This window comes from Eretmochelys imbricata, chromosome 1, assembly GCF_965152235.1.
Source record: "Eretmochelys imbricata isolate rEreImb1 chromosome 1, rEreImb1.hap1, whole genome shotgun sequence".
Taxonomy (NCBI): Eukaryota; Metazoa; Chordata; order Testudines; family Cheloniidae; genus Eretmochelys; species Eretmochelys imbricata.
In genome coordinates this window covers 243806110-243824981 of record NC_135572.1, presented here as the reverse complement: position 1 = coordinate 243824981, position 18872 = coordinate 243806110, and the positions used below count along the sequence as shown (strand labels likewise).

The 18872-nt window shown below is 39.1% G+C and overlaps 1 protein-coding gene across 7 annotated transcripts in view; it reads left to right on the top strand.

Moving 5' to 3' along the window:
• AEBP2 (AE binding protein 2) overlaps window positions 1–18872 on the top strand; it is a 90217-nt gene that overhangs the window by 20612 nt on the left and 50733 nt on the right. For all 7 annotated transcript variants that reach the window (XR_013347121.1, XR_013347129.1, XR_013347122.1 and 4 more), the window contains exons 2-3: window positions 8742–8949; window positions 13939–14046. Coding sequence is in view for 2 of the 7 variants with exons in the window: in XM_077826577.1 (XP_077682703.1) it covers window positions 8742–8949; window positions 13939–14046 (316 nt within the window). In the remaining 5 variants the exon portion in view is untranslated. The remainder of the gene's footprint in view (window positions 1–8741; window positions 8950–13938; window positions 14047–18872) is intronic.

The following is an 18872-nucleotide window of genomic DNA, read 5'->3' as shown; positions in this document are numbered from 1 at the left end:
GAACTCCCCCACCTGGGCCTGTGTTCATATTTTGCCTCATGAAGTCTCTCCAAATATCAGCATTAACTATTTAATTGGTGATCATTTTAGTGAATGAAACAGATGGGAATAAAGTCTTATGAGGCTGGGATTTGGGAGATAGTGTAGAGAAGGAAATGGAGAGGGATGAAAGGAGAAAACAAAAAGAGGGGCAAATGCAGGAGGATAAGAAGGGAAGGAAGAGAAACAAAGGGCAAAGATGGCAGTGGTTTTAAAAGTGATAAATTTTTCCCACTGTGAGTGTGAATGTAATAGTAAGGTATTTAGGTTTGAAAGAATTAGGTTTTTATTGGTAACGATTGGAAAATTTTGTACTGTACACACAAACTGAAGAGAAAATATTTCTATTGCTGATGACTGAAATTTACAGGTAGGGAAAGTAAGAAAAATGCTGTTTGAGAAATTACTGGAGTTTGATTTAAGGGTATTTATGGTTGTATTTTAACGTGGTGTTGACCATTTGTGTTTTAACTGTTATAAAGTTTTAACTTCTAGAATTCAGCATCTACTGACATTAAATAATTGTTTAAGGGTCCCCTAGTTTCTTGCAACTCTGAAAATTTAAATAGATAAAAATTGAAAAAAATGCTAAAAACCCATAATTCTGGTCAACTGTGAATTTTAAATCAGTAATTAAAAATGCTTAAAAATAACAATCCATATTCTCCATCAGTTATAAAAAAAAAAAGTAAAAATTGATTTTTGCTAAGACTTAAGATATTGAACAAATAACTAAGTTTATTTACTATATAGAGGCTATTGTCTACCTTCAATGTTTCATTAAATCTACTGTTAATATCAGTGGGAGATAATATGGGGAACAGAGAGGATTTGAACGTCAGATTGCTATACTTGATCACGCTATTTGTCTTTTGAGTCCGGTATCATGCTTCCAAAAATTACCAATACATGGATGTTTCAGAGGTATGTTTGAAAATCCCACCATGCAGTGCGCAAGACTGCAAGGAAAAAATCTCCCTCCTGACCTTAATACAGTTATGCCTAAATCATGAATTTGCATAGCAGGTGCATCTACAAGCATTTTTTTTATTTAAAAAATCACAGTGCAGTGTACTATAAACTCAGAATAATTTGGCCAGATTGGTGTGCCTTACTCTGTTATCTGTACAGTTGGACCTACTTAAGCATACAAAGCCTTCAAGAGAGACTGGAGAATTTGCTTAGCAAATAGTTACATATGATGGAGTTTCTGTCAACTGAACAGGCAGGGAACTACAGGGAGAGAGAGAGAGAATGAACATGTGCTTAATATAATGGACTTGAACCCAAGAGAACTGAGTTCTCTCTCTGCCACAGTTCTTATTTGCTGTTGGGCAAGTCACTTAAACAAGAATTTTTGATGGTGACAACTAATTTTGTCTTTTATCTCTGCTTCAGTAATTGAGACGTGATTTGGGAATACTGGACACGGCACAGACACTACTAAATGCTCCAGCACTGGACAAGGACCTTGGAGCCAAGCACCTTCCTTCTGCTGCCACCTCTGTAACATGCTTCACAAGGGTCCCTTACTGATATTCCCCAGACTGGGTGGGGACAGAAAATGCAGACGGTGTGGACTGCGTGTGGTAGGGCGGTGCTGTGGGGGGGGAGCCATTGTGTTTCTGGAGAGTCCATTCACAAACCCCAGTCCTTGAGACCTAGAAGAGGTGGTTGAGTAAGAAAATCAACAACAAGTCCAGCGTCTTTGAGGGCAACAAGAACCCTGATCACCTGAAATGTATATTCTGTTATCTCCTGTGCCTCTGAAACAATCAACGTGTTTCTTTCTGCAGTATCACTAGAGAAGTTACCAACTTAAATATGTTTCAGTAAGACTGAAACAAAAAGTGAGATGACGGCAGGCTACTTGTATTTCTGGGGGACTGACACACAAAAATAGGGGGAGACATCCAACCATTTATTCTGAAAGTAATGGACTCCTTGGGTAGCTTCTGCTGATTATCAGTCATGCTAAAAAAGCAAAATTTAGCTATTTTTAGAATAGATCCATTTGTAACAATACTTGTGAAATGTTCATCTTACTTCCCCCATAAATCATTTTGAGATCTACTGATGAAAAGCGCTACATGAGAGCTAGGTATAGTTAGTGGTATTCTCGATATTTTAATGTCTTGCATAAAGATATGCTGGGAAGGAAATGAAAAAATGTGATGACAGCAGCTCAGCTGGGAATGACAGTTTATGTATTCTTTATCTCTAGGGCATATATCAAATGGATTGCAGAAATCCAGGCAGATAAAGCACTTTATCCAAAATACCCAAGGAATCCCCAAAACTCATTTCAAGTGCAAGTTGGCTATTAAGTGACATTTCCCAGGATTCCGTTAAAAGAGTAGGAACTGCCACTGGCTCATTGTACTCGCTATGAGAGTCCTATCCTATAGCTTGAGCAATGAAATGGGGACTTCACAGATGGAATTGCGTTTATGCGGTGCCTGTTCAGTTGCAAATTAGACTGGTTCTTATCCATCATAAAATTAAAGCAGATGTGGAGCACAGATGATCCAGATATGAACTACCTACCATGGGTTACCTGGGTTCCAATTTCTGGAGTGTTAAACTTCAGTTTAAACGCACAGTAGGTCCTTATCAAACACTTCTTCCGGCAGTTATAACCAGTCCAAATTCTAGGGGTTATTGTTTTCCCATTTTATTAGTAGTCCTGGCCGTGATAACAAAAGGATTCTTAGCATCTTCACACCACCTTAAGGTTACCGGTTTCAGCCTTTCCCATATTTTCCCTAAGAGGAAAGAATTTTCTGAAAGCAATCCAGTATCTACAGAAAGTTCAAGCTTTTTGCAGAGTCCTGAGGCTTCAAAAAGTCACTGAGGTTTGTGACTTTGTTTCCAAAATAAGTAAGCTAGTGCACACTCCAAGGGTTAAATATAGATATCCGTTCTATTCCCCATTGTCTAGAGAGATTTTTCAACTTCTGTAGACTTGTATCCCAGTAACTATAAATCAGGAGTAATTCCTAAATGGCATACTCTATTCATCATGTCCAAAACTGCTCTACTTCCATTTTGGTCTGACAGTAGGGTTGCCTTTTAACACCATCTTTCTGTACAGTGCCTAGCACGGTAAGGTCCTGATCCGTAACTGGGGATTCTAGGTGCTATGGTGATACAAATAATAATATGTATGGAACCTGGGTGAAGTAACCATCCCTGCTCCCGCCTTCTCTACCTATTGTATTTGTGATAGTCCCTCATGCCTGCCTGTAATCTATTGTGGTCTGGCTGTAGCAGCCTTTTCTCCCCTTCCCCCCCACGCACACCTGGTTGTTTGGATTCTGGGGGCCATTCTGTGTGGACTTGAAAGCAAGGAAATAAGGCCTTAAATCGCATAGGCCTAAACCTGCCACTTTTTTGTAACAACCTTCCCACCACACTTTCACAAAATCATGGTGGTGGTGGCAGTTGCCCCCATAAGAGTTATTTATGCGATGTGATACAATGTCTGGCTCACTGGCACTTGAGAGCTATATCTTTTCAGAAAACATACAGTGTAATCTACAGGGAAAGACCAGTATTCCATTCTTTGTGTGTTAGTAGCTGAGGAAAAAACTCTTGGGGATGGAGCTTTGATAGATTATCTGATGTGATGGCTATAAGGAATGTCTGCTGTAGAAAAGACAACGGATGCTTTATCAATGACTAAGGATATAGTCAGCACTAGAAATATCAAGATAAAATTCCTTTAGCCCACTAGCTGTAGTCTACAAGGTCTCTGGACAACATATCTGATAAATCTAGTGCTATATGGATGGGAGAGGAGACTTGAAATAAACTTGAGTTAATACTTCCCAAAACTGAAACATTTGCTTTGAGATAGGTAACTTGAGCCTTTGGTGAATCTTGGTAATGAACTCAGATTTTCTCACAAGGCAAACCATATCGTCCAGGTCCAGTGATGTTTTCTCAAGGTAGAGGCATCTTTGGAGTTCATCAAGAATTCTGCTAGATACTGCAGATAATGGTATGGCAGTAAGCTTAGAGTTTCAGGTTCTAAGCTTTCATGTAACTCAGGAGAGTCTGGTGCAGTAGTGCTTTGAATGGGCCTGTCCATAGTTAGAGCAGTTCAAGGTTCTGACACAGATTGCTTTCCTAGTGAGAGAAATATAGCTTCTGAGCCACTCCGGTGACATTAAAAGTCATTGATGCATTTTTGTGGGCTACTTTTACTAGTAGTGGAAAAGGATGTATTTCACATTTGTGTTCCTGAATGAAGTACACAATTTTTTCATGCTTGCAGGTGCCTGTGGCAGATTTAAAAAGATCCAGAAAACCCCCAGTAAGACAGGCAGTTGTAAGTTTTCTAGGGAGAATTCTTTTTAATCAGCTTAGCCAATCCACATGTTTGTTCCACCCCAGGTGAGTGAGTGGAAAACTCATGAGGAGCTCAGCTTCTACAAGTTTGAAATACTTGTCTTCCAGTTTGACTTTTTGCTCTTGGCTGACACCCTGCTGGTTGCCCTGTGCAATGTAGGTGTAGAGGTTGTCTTCTTTGTACAGGTTGTTGATCTCTAGGATTGTAGGAAGAAGGGCTCTGATGATATTCTCAACCACCTGCAACTTCAGAAGGAATAAGTTTTAAATTTTTCTCCAAACAGACACACAGTCCAAAGCCATTTGAGCTTTCCAGCCAGAGAGGCAGGCATTCTTGGTGATTTTTTTGAGTAGTGGTCCAATAGCTATTTCCCTGATTTCTGTCAGAGACTCACCATTGCAGAGATTTTTGTATTGAGTTTGGAATGACCTGTAGTCTGTCAGAGCTATCATATAGCAACAAAAAAAGGGCTTGAGGTATATTTGGAAATGGTAAAGTTTGCTTAATGTAACCTTCTTCTGTGAGGATCTCTGCATTTCTGTGTGTGGATATATGCCTTGAAAAACCATGACCATTGGGGGGATGCATGAGAATTCTTGTTTGAGGGTGGTATCATCATCCTGCAAAGGGAGTGCACTCTCCCAACCGCCTCAGTTCCTTTGCTGGCATCACAGAGAGGTAATGGAACTTACTTTTGGTCTTCAGGATTAGACTTACGCTTTGCCTAATTTGAGACTTTATTGTAAATAGTTTAGATTATTATATAGTAATATTCTGGGAGCCCTTAGCTTCTTACTGGGACGACTAATAGCTGAAAGCCCATGCTGTTGTACAGGTGTAATTCATAAAGTCATGTACAGTATGTAAAAAAATCCAATAATAGGGGCTCTTCTTTCCGTGCGCTGCATTGTAGTAAGCAGTGTTGCTGTTTATACGTGTTCCCCAAAGTTTGTGTGCAGAGTAATATTCTAAACAAAAAGTGCAGTCAGCCATGCTTGTAGCTGTTTCCATTGCTTCATACTGAGTCAACAGTCATTCCAGGCTTCAGAGTGAGACAGTGATAATCTTGGAATCTTGTTATATAGTTGTCTGGCCCTGAGCCTGTAAGGGCTTCAAGAAGTATGTGCCTCTTGCTTGCTGATCATACCAGAGACAGACACCCACATTCAGTGCCTTCTGTCTGCAGAAAAGGGGAGTTAACAACAAAAATCTCATTCCATCCTTTCTGGCACAGAGGGCTGAAAGTTGGTGTGAGACCTTCAGACAGCCAGTTATCAGGCCGTTGTGTCTCCTTACAGTTAAGGTCTGTGGGATGCCATGAGTCCTATCTTGGACTCCTTGCAAGAGGATCAGAAGAAAGTGGCCAGTGTGCTGGTCAGTATGTCTCATATGCTTATTAGGCACTTTGAGGACAGAACATGATTCTTAGGACACCAGTGCAAGTCCAGTAGTCAACACACATCTTTTCTTACTCTACCGTCTCTGGGTTTTTAAGGGCATAATAAATGGTCCACCCATTAGGAAGCTCTGCCTTTGAGATCTAAACCTTGTCCTGATGAACCTGATGAGTTCTCCTTATAAGCCTCTTACTTCCTCTGTCATTTATCAGTGCAAACAGCTTTCCTGATAGCTATCACATCTGCTGAGAGGGTGAGGAAGTTCAGTGCTTAGATGACCATTCCACATTACTCTGTGGTCTATGAGAGAATCACCATGAGGGAGCATTCTACCTTCATGCCAAAGGTGGTGTCATATTTCCGTCTACTTCAGTGCATTTCACCGGGGTGGATAAAAATTATTTCTTTGATTTAAATAGGATTTTTTTATTTAAATTGGATTTTTTTGATAAAATCCTTTTTGAGGAAAAAACCTATCTAAAGAGTTTTAATTAAGATGCATTATAGCTCAATATCTCATCATGGAATAGGGATTATAAATTCTAATTCTATAGTATGAGATAATATATTCATGTAATGTTAAGAAAAGTTTGTAAATGAGTTCCAATAGTTCATGGGTTAGGGACCCAATCTTATGGGGTTTCAGGGACTTCTGTATAGCTTATTTAGGTTAATCTTTCTATCTACCCAATTGGACTCAGTTCTCAGTCTAGAAGATACCATCAGAGATGCTTAGTTTTGCAGTTCTTAAACTGTGGATTTGTCTCTCCAGAGAGAACATCCTTGTTAACAGCAAAAATGTTTTTAAATAAATAATGTATAGAGGTGAGAAATAACAGACCTCAACCCTATTGTACCTCTGCACATTTGCATACACAGAGTCAATCCCTTACCTCTCTCTAAAAGTGCAAAGTTTCAAAAAGTTCAATGAACAGAAGATTGTTGTGGGTGGAATAGATCTGGACAAGGAGAAGAATGGAGATAAATGTGAGAAGGGAGGGACATATGCTTTTTTGTTAAAATATTATTTGTATGATGTTGAAGAAAAAAATTCAGAATAGTTAATGTTGTTTTAGTTAAATGAAACAATTTAAATGTCTGTCTGGTGATGTTCTCCTCCTAATACAGCATGGGAAGAAAATCCTCCAAATATTAATGATTAACCTGTTGAATTGGAGATAGTTCACCTCCCAATGACTTCATAAATATCTGCTTCAGTTACCTTTGGTAAACAAAATAACCAAACAATCATTCATTTTCTGATATAGCTGTATAACTAATCTGAAAAGTTTTCAGAATAAATCACGTTAAAAATGTATAGAGTGCACCTTCTAAAAATGAAACCTACATCTATCTCGGAGTTGTGAAGAATATATATTAAGATTATAACCAACAAGAATGCACTTTTATGTAGAAATCCATGATTAAGTAGAGTCTTCCTGACTAGTGGTTTAAATCAATTTGGTTTAAATCAATTTGGTTTAAATCAAATCCACCCTGCATTTCACCACTCCGTATCTTTTCCAAATCCTCAGTCCCGTCCAAGGGAACCTCTTCTCCATGCCCCAGGTGTAAAAAGGTCACTACTTTCAAAAGACCAAGTTATTTAGACAGTCTAATAGGTTATTTGTAGCCTGTTGGGAGTGTGTCAGGAAAACCTGTTACCAAGCAGACTTTCACTCTGGATTGGTAGATGTATAGAATATTGTCACATCTTAGCCAGGAAGCGGGTATTCCCTGGTTTAAAGACCCAGTTGATGAGATTTATCACCGCTTCAGTGGCGAGTCTTAGACAAGTTCCTGTGGTGGAGATATGCAAAGCAACAACTTGCAGTTCAGTACAGACATTCACAGAGTATTACTTTTGGACTTGACTTTGTGCTTGAATGCCCAGTTTGGCAGAACAGTGTTGCCATCCAGGTTTAGCTAAGAACTTGTCCATCATCCCCTTGGTGGAATGTTATTTGCTAATCTCCCACAGGCAGCAAATGGCCCTTGAAGAAGAGAGGTTACTTTCTAGTGACTGTTGTTCATGCTACCCACCCACCTTTCCCTCTACCTCAGTTCTGTATAACATCAAACCTGCAGTTTCAGAGAAGGAACTGAGGGTAATGGTGGGGGCTGCACTCCTAATATAGAGTAGGGTGATGGCATCACTCTTGTGACCTAAGGACGTGGCTTTTTTCAAAGCATTCTGCAGCTGAGCATCAGGGAAACCTTATTGCTGAAGTGTGAATACGAGTGCCATTCTTGAAGAGCATTAGTTACTGATGAGTAACCTCTCTTAAAAAAAACCAGGGTGTATTATTAGGTTGTATTGGGGACTGGATTTTATTAGTTGACTGTTAAAGAGATGTGAGACCTTTCATCTCTAGATCTGGCTCTTGTAAAAACTGCAAATCCTATAATATGACAGCACTTCGGCTTCTTAGGGTTCAGTTTTCATTATTGATTAACAAGACGTCAGATAACTCAGCTCAATCAATTTATTAGACATAGACAAATCAGCACAGATAGAGAAGTTCATACTTTTATCAACTCCAGGGAGCAAGCTTGCAGTGATCACAGCTTACATCGTTCATCTGTGTCTGTTCCAAATATTAGCCCAACTTAATTTATATTGTCCTGGTTTACAACACAGAAAATTAATAGAGCTTGCTCCCTCTTTCTTACCTACTTTCATACTGTACCATTCTGGATGTTGTTAGACTGTAGAAGACAGATAACATTAGGCATGCGAGATCTACGCTAATAGTATCTGGCGCACAGTTCATATTTGGCAAGCCTCAGTAGAATATACATTGTGTTTTTGACAACTCAATAGAACATACATTTTATTTTTAATAAAGTCTACACATACAAGAAGTCAAACTAAAAGACAGATGTTCATTATCAAGTGTTTGCCATGTTAATATGCACCAAGGAATAACATTCTCTTTTTCTCTTTATAGCATAAGCAGCACTATCATGGACGTAGACAGCACAATTTCCAGTGGACGTTCAACTCCAGTTATGATGAATGGCCAAGGAGTTACTGCTTCCTCGGCAAAAAGTATTGCTTATAACTGTTGTTGGGACCAGTGCCATGCTTGCTTCAACTCCAGCCCGGATTTGGCAGATCACATTCGCTCCATACATGTAGATGGTCAGCGAGGAGGGGTTGGTTTTATTTCTTCTTTGCTGTCCTCTCTCCATGCATTACTATTTTGTAGCACTTTTATGAAGTTACGTAGGCAGTTTTGCATTTTCAAATAACTATCTTTACCTATGTATGTTTGTTGAATGATAAAATTAGATGCCAGCTATTGCAGCTTTATTTGGAACTGTTGCAGGCTAGTATATGTCATCACAAATTTCTGTGAGTAGATAAAATAGCTCCTATTAGGAAATGCAATGTCTAAAGGGAATGGGTGCTGGATGATTTATACTAGTCATTCTGCTTAGGGCTTTTTAAAAAAATGAATTCCTAAAGTTAGACTCCTTTGGAAATCTGACCTGATATTCAAAAGTTCTAAGCTCCAAATTTTAAATCAAATTAAGAAAAAAACCCTAATATTTTAAGTTGACTTGCATACATGGTGGATTTTTTTCACAGCAGTTTGGCCATAATGGCAGTTGTCACAGATACAGTGGAAGATAAAGTATGTATGTTGTGTTTTGATTTAGGTGATTGTGGGTACCTTAACATTCAACTCTTTCTTGCCATTTATTTTTTAAAAAAATTCATTTAAAAGCTTTTGTATAAGGATTTTTTCCCCCCCCCATGCCCTGTTTCCGGTTCCAAGTGTTATAATTTGAGTTGCAATTACATGGTTTTAAAATGGAATAGTTAATTTTTGGAACCCTGTGCTTCCTCATAAGCTCTTTATTGTTGTTATGCTTCCTTTGATACTTTTTTTGTAAGCGAGGAAAGGATTGGTCGTTCGTGGTGTTGGTCCTAGGATATTGGAGACCAGGTGGGTGTGGTAATATCTTTTATCGGACCAACTTCTGTCGTTGAAAGAGGCAAGCTTACATAGCGCTCTTCAAGAAAACACCTCAAAGAATTTGTCCACAGAGATGTTGGTTATTTGGGTGCTAAAGCTGTTAGTATCTCTTTTAATTACCCATAGTTGGAACTTGTTTTCCAATGGTTTCTAGAGTACATATTACTGCATACAGCTCAGAGAAAAGCTACATTTGACCATTTTAAGAGTGTAAAATGTCTTTGGCTTGGCATTGAATATGTAATAGTGTTGGCTGGCATTGGTCCAGTTTATCTTTAGAATGCAGGATCTCGTAGTTACAACGGTATTTGTAGTTTCTGTGACAGGTCTTTACAAGATGTGCTTTGTATTTTCAGGCAGTGCATAGTCTTAGGCCTTGTTAATACTTGGGGAATTTTATAAAAAAAATATGTATTACTTGGTCTGAAAGCTACTGGCTTCGTTATACTAGTGTTAATTTGAAGCTACTTCCCGAGTTAAGTATTAAGAAGCCTACTGTGTTACAGAGCATTAATCTGTTCCTTTATCAACACATGAAGCCTTCCTTGTTCTCATAGAAATCTGAGTTTCTTAAAACGATATAGTTTAAAAAAATAAATTGAAAGCCATAAAATTAACCTCGTGTCAGTGATGTCATTTCAGAGTAAACTGGTTTTGGATTAGGTATAAATACTAGAGACCCATCCAATTTCTATATCATGTAAAGTGCTTCAGCTAGAGTGGTGTCAGTCACTCATCCTAAATTCCTGGGACAGGTAGAATCATTACTTAAACTAGTCTGTGATCAGTGTTTCTCAGTTTCTTCATGCCTGTTCTGACAAGGATCTTCCCTACAAATAGGGCATTAAAAGTCATTAACTTCTATAGAATTTAGAATTGTCCAGTTTTGGATATAATAACTCATTAGATCAGTCTGTTACTAAGGGAGACTTGATGGTATGACTGTATCTTGTTAATGTTATTCCTTAGCAGGACTTAATCTTCCTGGTAGATGTTAGGTAATATTCAATCGCAGGCATTGCAGTGCAGTTAGCCAGTCTCAGACATTTTACCGTGCGCAAAATATGCAGAGTTGCCATGTGAAGATCTCTGCATATGTTCACCAACCGTTACGCATGGAATCTGGATTACAGCAATAAAACTGCTAGTCCACATCAGTATTCTGCCAGCTTTCACACACTCCACTCTTTCAGGCTTTTTTAAAGTTGGATTTGTTTTTTTGAAGCTTTCATGTTTCTTTAATGTTTGCATATTTCTGTGTAATTTGGTATTCTTGGGGTTTTTAGTTTACAAAATCTGCTCTGTGATAGACTATCCTTTTGTTTTCAGAAAAGAGAAGTTGCATGAAGCTCTGAGTGTCTGAATTGCAATCTGTCTACACTTGTCCATTTGTGTGCCTTGCTGTAGTTTGGAATTTTTTGTTAAAAATTAAAATTCTTTAATTTGGTAAGAAAGAGACTGTCAGGTTTGTTTCACAAGAGTAGGTGTATGTGCACCACCTGTAGGTGAATAGCTCATGGCTTTGAATAGCTCATGGCTTTATTGTGGAGTTTTCAGACCTACTTATGCACAATGACTGTAGTTTGTAGAGAACAAGAATTATAGGCAAGGGAACAATGGGGCACATTCAACATAGTATGATTAAATGTAGAAGCTGCATAGATATATAGATATATAAAATATATGTTAAGAACTAATACCCAAACCATTCATAGGACTTTTTCAGTGTGGGCCCCAAATGGCACATGTTCCTGGAGGTAATCTAAACCTGAGGGTGAATGTGAAGGCCATCCTTGTGAATGGCCTTCACATTCACCCTCAGGTTTAGATTACCTCCAGGAGCATTCTATACATTCTATATCTCAGGCCCGTTAAAGGACCCTGATGGAAGCCAGAATCCCATCCCACTCCCTTTCCTGAGGTAGGAGAGAGAACATGAGGAAAGCCATGAGCTAGGTAAGGTACATGGTACATGGGACAGAGGCATACCCACCCATCATGAGCTGCTGTGTCCAGGACCAGTCCTCATGCAGCCCATTGCGTTATATGGACCTCAGTCAAACACTTTAAAACCCACCAGCCACACTGGAACCTTTCAAAGTTGGAACAATTATAATTGAAACACCCAAAACCAGATGTCCAGCATGCCAGGTGAAAAGTGAAAACCCATATGGCAGTTTCACAGTTTTGCCATTGAGTAAAAATCCGTTCCGGATCCCCAAATGATGATCAGCCCCTGCCATCAAAGGAGATCCAACATACTAGTTTAAGGGTAGGGCTGAAACAGGGAGCTGAAAATGGCTGTTCGCCTATGCAGCAAACCATTGCAGCCTTCTTCCTCCTCCAGGAAGGAGCCAATCACACTATCTCATTGCCACCCTCACCATCCACGAGTAACAGTGGTGAGTAGGACAGGCTCTGGAGCCAGAATGCAACATGCAATACCCTTTCTTCCTCTTCCCCCTCCCCTGCAGCATGAGGGGGAGGGTGAAGGGGAAAAGGAAGCAGCCACCTAACAACCCCCCCCCCCTTATAAAGGAAAAGGAGAGAGGGAAGCAGCAGCACATGGAATACAGTTGTAGTTGCTCTTGGTTGAGATCTCATCTCTCCTCTTCCTTCCCCCCAACCCCTCATGTCAGTGCTCCCTGCTCCATCAAAGCTGCCAACAAAGTGATCATTTTCTTTTTACCCACGGACATGAAATTAGAAAATACCTGGGAAAATTAATTAAAAGAGATGCTATCAATTTAAAGACACTTCTGTATGATGGTTTTTTACTTAATCATTTTGCAATTAATATGTTTGGATAGAATAGAAAAGCAAAAAACATGTAAAATCACAAAAATTGGCCTGGGAGATTGGGGGTGGATGTATATATAAAATAACTTTTTACTCTTTTTAAATTGCCAAAATATGAAGGTGTCCCTTTAGTGCACAGCTTTTACTTTTTCATCTGCTTAGGTTTCTGCTCCAAAGACCAGAGAACTGAGATCTGTTTTTTTTGTAGTAAGCTAAATAGAACTGTGTGTGCAGGGGAAAGTGATCAAAAAATTACAGAAAGAATTATTTCAAGTTGATGGTATATACATGTTTGTTTGAAAGCCATACTTAGGGTCTCCGGACATAATGATTAAAGACAATAATTTCAAATTCAGCAGTTCCGTCTTTTGAAAGTGAATATGTATTTAAAACATGCTTTTTAAAATTACTTGAACATAGCTGCGTATGGCATCAGTTAATCTTTGGAATATGATGAATAATAAAAGCCTAGTTAAAGCTTATGTTGGAGGGTTTTTGCTGCTGTTGTTTTTTGTCATCAGCATTTTGAACCCTGTGAGGATGTGGAGAGAGAACTCAGGAAAGTAGAAGTTTGAGTTTTATGGAAGGAAAAAAATGGACATAGAAATAATTGGCACTTTAGAAGGAGTGTTAATTCATATGTATATCTAGAAGTAAATTCCTTTTCGTCCATCATCCAGAAGCAGTTAGATTCCATGGTGATAAATCCCATAGAAAAACCCAGTTACCTATGGTAGGGGTTAAAAATCATACTGGGCAAGGACATCTTTTTCATCCTACAATAAATATGTCTGGATATATGCTGTGATGGGAATAATGTGAATATGTGGTTTAGTTTGGAGCCTCCAAAAATTCACTAATGTTGAACAGTTATTTAAATACTTTTTAGTACCTTGAAACAAAGTTTTAACTTGATTCTCTCATATAGAAGAAATGGGTTGTTGCTTTTATATGAGACTAAACCATTTTGTCCCTTTCTCTTACGAGAAGAATGTAAGGGTGATTAGTCAGTTTGGAGCTTTCTTTTCCTTTCTTAGTATAGGTATTAATCATTAGAGGATTTCAATATTTGGAAGATATCTCAAGGGTTCATGGTGTAGCTCCTGAACTTACTTATGGGGGGAAGTACTTTGGCACCAAAATTTTGTTCCAGAGAACTGCCGTTATGAATGCCTTTGGGCCTTATTTCTTTCCCAAAATTCTGGGCAAGCTGTTATGAGAAAGCAAATAATTCTGATATGTTTATTCAGGGCCTAAACACTTTTTGTGTGTCCTTTGAACCAGCATGTTTTGTATTCATAACCTAATCAAATAATGTTTTTAGACTTCTATAAGAATTAATGACCTATTTTTCCTTTATTAGGTATTTGTTTGCTTGTGGAAAGGTTGCAAAGTATATAATACACCTTCAACAAGTCAAAGTTGGTTACAGAGGCATATGCTGACACACAGTGGGGACAAACCTTTCAAGGTAAGCTGTTTTTATAAGAAATCATGTTTTGTATGTTGAAAATGTTAAACAATTCTACTTTTTATGTCTGGGCTACATTTTTAACACAGGAGGATTTTCTAGAAGTATCAAGAGAGACAAACTTTGGCCAATTGCACTTCGTTCATCATTTATATTATTATAGCACATGAAGGTTCCATCACTGTATGAACACAGATGAAGACACAGTCCCTGCCCCACAGAGATTATACATTTATTCCCAATGCCTTTATCTGAAGTGGTATGGGAGTCTTAAATTTAACTGTCTTTCCTGAAGCTCAGCTTCCAGTTTAACCTACTGTTTATGCTGAAAACAGGTGGACGCATGACTCTTATGTTTTAAACTTCCACTCTTGAGGAATAAAAAAGCATGTGAATCCTGCATCTAGATGACAGCCATTTTGCAAACAAAATTTAGTTGAAACCCAGTGAGCGATATTTATGATCAGCATATTCCTTCTTAATATAGTAAGGAAATGTGAGTCAGGAATAGAGGTCCATATAGCTGACTATATTTCTTGCATAGCATTTTCTAACTTTCTCTCTCTCTCTCTTTCTCCCCCCCTAATCTGTACCTGTGATTCTAGGTATAGTAGTGTTTATCATTCCCATATCCACCTATCCGTTATTAATGGGTTGCTTCATCCTCTTATGGATACAGTGGGGCAGTTCATAGCTGTCAATCCTGGATCACTTGATGGTAAGTCCCACCCACACTATTTCCAGTCTGAAGTTCTCCCTCCATGCAGGGTTCATCATTTTGATGGAACATCAATTTGGGCTTTTCTTCCTCTTTGATAACTTACCTAGGTAGTATTTTTTCTCTCTAAAAAGTAGTACTGTTTTTTTCCTGGCTACTCTATTCCGTTTTCTTTTTTAAGGCATTTATATTTCTCAAATAGAATTTTTTTGTTATAATGACCTCTGCCAGACGTTATTTCTCTGCAGAGCTCATGTTTGCGTCATGGCAGAAAAAGAGACGCTACGGTCAAAGTCTGAGATGAAAAAATGCAATCCATCTCTCCAACCTTGTATGAAAACTAAAGTGTTGCTTTTCATCGCAAACTGCATAACATAATCTGAGGATTTCTAACTGAGAGGATGAATGACAAAGGGCAGTTCACTACCAGCCCTCAAGCTTGTTTAAGGGAATTAAATTGGCATGGAGATGATGGCTCCTATTTTTAGAAGCTCAACAGATGGGTCAGAGATCCTTAACACCTCCAGATATGATTATTCCAGTAACTGATCCAGCTCTGGCTGCTAGTCCTGGAAACAATTTTGAAAGTTATTGTGTCAGATGAAACTTTTCCTTTAATTCCATCTCACTTTGAGATTTAAAATGGGTATTTTCTGCGTTATAAATGGAAGCAAGTGGTGGTGATTGTTCTGAAAGATCATCTCTTCCTGTAGCTTTCTGGTGGCATGCAAACTTGTATTGGGCCTAATCCTGACTAGATAGGCCTATCCTAATTGTCCGTATGTAGCAGTTAGAGATGTCAGATACATTTTTTTTATCATCAATCTGCTCAGGCCATCAGGATTGTTCCTGTCAAAGTTTTAGTATGGTATAAACAAGCAATTGAAAGCCATAGGCATTCAACCAAGACATTGCTATAAATCATGGAATCGTAGCCCATGAAAGATTAGGTAAAAGATAATCCAATTTTAGAGACATTTGCCTTTGAAAATATAGTCTTTAGAGGGAAGTACACCCAACAAATGATGATGAATTACTTCATCTTCAGTTATAGTTGTCATAGTTAGTTACCTAGCAAAAGACAGAAGCTTCTATAAAGATCCCAGCCCCAATGGACTTCAGCTTTTAGGTTAATGCATTTGCATATAGGCCTGGTGAGAACTCATACATCTAAACGTCCAAGCAGTTTGTCTTAGATGAAGGCATCTTATGTTAAATGTACTGATATTGCTAACCGGTTCCCAATACTTTCTGGCTAAGGTTGGTGAAAGAACTCTCTAAAGACTATAACTATTGGTCAGTAGCGCACATCATGGCTCTGTCTGAGTAATTTCAGCATTTCATCCTATTATCCTCTAATTCTTTGCGTGTCTGGTGTATTTTTCTTAAACTCTAGTGATTTTTTTTTTTTAAACACCTCCTGTGGTAGCTTTGACAAGGGGGGACGTTTGCATCTCCAGTGGAGCTTACTGCCCTCTTTTTTTGGTTCCTTTCAGAGAATCTAGCACCAAATGTAAGCATCAGAAATCAGACTGAAGTAATCAAAGCACCCATGTGCCATGATTTCCAGGTATTGGGGAGTAGACTGTTCCCATATATACACATATGTATGGGGGCAGAGTCTTTACTGTCTGTACTTGACCGGATGGAGAATATGCTATGGCCAGTGCCGAGACTGGTTGAACTAACAGTATGGGTGCCCACCTCTGATCTGATGTGCTGGATGCTCTTTATTAAGGTTTTCTGGACTGCAGTGTTAATGGCTTACACTGGTAACCACTTGTCTTTCATTTGGAAAATGCCATTTTGAGCAATGGAAGAGTGTTTCCACCTTCTGTCCTTCAAGAACATGATTAGTGAGGGAGTGCATTCGGATATGAGGTGCAGTCATCCTTTGCCTGTTGTATGGCAGAGAGGATAGGTAGCATTGATGATACAGACACATGGCTATGATTATCTGGCCTTCATATAGTATTAATTAAAGGCTCAAAGATCTGCCATATCACAAGAAAACCTCTTTGATGAAAGGTAGTGTCTAGTCTCACTAAGGCCAAAGAGAATTTGTACCCCCCAGTTTCAAGTATATTATCCATTCGTCATCCTTCATGTACAACAGGAAAAAGTTTTTTCAAGAGGCTGACTTCTGGGTCTGATTTCAGGAGTTCCCAAAGTCAAATTGCTCAGCATCCTAGCAGAAGCCAAAGTATTCTGAGTCCTATTTACACACTCAACTCCTACTCTCAGCGAAGCCCTGTGTTTGCTACAAGTTAGCACATAGTTAACCCTGGTCGGTATCTGCTTCTCAGAAACTTCTTTTCAGGTTGACTGGGACCTTTTGTTCCTGATGACCCCAGTCAGCTCAAACAAAGGATCCTCAGCAATATCCAGTTACAAAAGCTACTTCAGAGAAATCCCTCCAAATTATCCCCTTTGAGAATCATTTGAGTTCCGTCATACCAGCAAGAGACATTGCAGGAAATCTGATCCCATCAAACCTGAGATACCTGGTAAAAGGTGGGAAGTCTTGTAATTTCAAGGAGGGCTTCCTGATACCTAGAAAGCCAATCCTTACATGAATTCCTGAGGAGCCAAACTTCACCCGGTTAAGGAGAATTTCATAATGTCTCTGCGTGCTAGCCACTAGTGTTCATGATTGATTACCCAACATTCTGTCTTGTCCCCACAAAGATCACTGAAGTTCATAGAAGTCCTACATGGTTCAGACATGATTCTCCTCAAAACCTTCTTGCCCAATGATGGGATCCAGAACATTGTGGATTTGGCAGGCAGGATTTGCCAGAGTAGGCATCAACAGGAACTGTGCTACTGATGTCACTGCTGAAGGCCAAAACAATGTATGGATTAGTCACGACACAAATGTGTATACTGCAAGACCATTCATGTGGCCACAGAGCCTTGTATGGCATTCAGGAAATGTACAACTTCCTAGCCTTGCTGACTTGGTAGCAGATCAAGGGTCAAACTACAGTTAGGCATGGACTTCTCCTAATCTCCAGTTACTCCAGTGGGATTGTGAACCCATGCAGAGAGACTGCACAATTCAAGTACTTGGTCTCTTCAGGTATTGCAGCAGCTTCATATTAATGTTATGGAGATGAGGGCTTCTTGAAAGCACAGTGGACTTTCAGAGAACTGACATTTGAGCCGCTGTGTTTCGTATAAGTGCTAAAAAAGAATCTCACTTCCTTTATTAGGAAGCCTTTCACACGTGAGATTGGGCTGTCCCCCACAGGACATTCCTAGTTGCCATTTACGTAGCACAAAAGGAAAACAAGATTGCAGATGTGCTTAATAAATGGGTAATGGACCTACCAAAATTAAGGGATAAGGATAGTTAGTGAATGAGAGCTTTTTTGGGTGGCACCAGAGAGATCTATTAGGTACGTTCCAGAAGATTGAGCTGCCAATGTTCTATAGAAGGCACTGGGAAGAAATGCATTTCCACAGACTCTTGTCATAGCAAAAGTTCTGATCAAACTCAAGAGATTGAGTAATTCTATGACCCCCTCCCCCAATGCTTTGGTTTCACGTGGGTCTCAATCCCGTTAATGATAGTAGTGGCTAATCCCATCAGCATGAGACTTTGGCCATATTTTATCACAGAACTTGGGCACCTCTGTACATCCCAGCTTAAACTCTCTCTACTTGTTGGCATGGGTTTTACAGTTCAAGAGCTAAGTATTATTGTGGTGGAAATTAAGGTGATGTGTCTCTGAGAGTCCTGATTCAAATCCTTTTAGTTTTCTGAAGGCATCTCATAAGAATGAAAGATAATTGTGGAGATGCTAACTGATTTTTGTATCAGTCTTCACTACAGAAGATACTGTATGGGGTGGAAGGAGTCTTACACTGGACCTTCACATGTTTAGCTAATAAAGATGAGGCACTGTCAGACTGAGATGGCAAGAAGACTTGCTGGAACAAATAAAGTACTGCAGTTTAAAAAGACCTAATGGTACACATCCAAGAATGTAGTGGCTGAGTTGCAAACAAAAAATGTAGTCTAATTAAAATCGCATGGGCTCCTATAGCAGGACTGGAAGGGTAGTCAGTGTTGTGCCTATCTTTATAAAAGGCATTAGGGTTG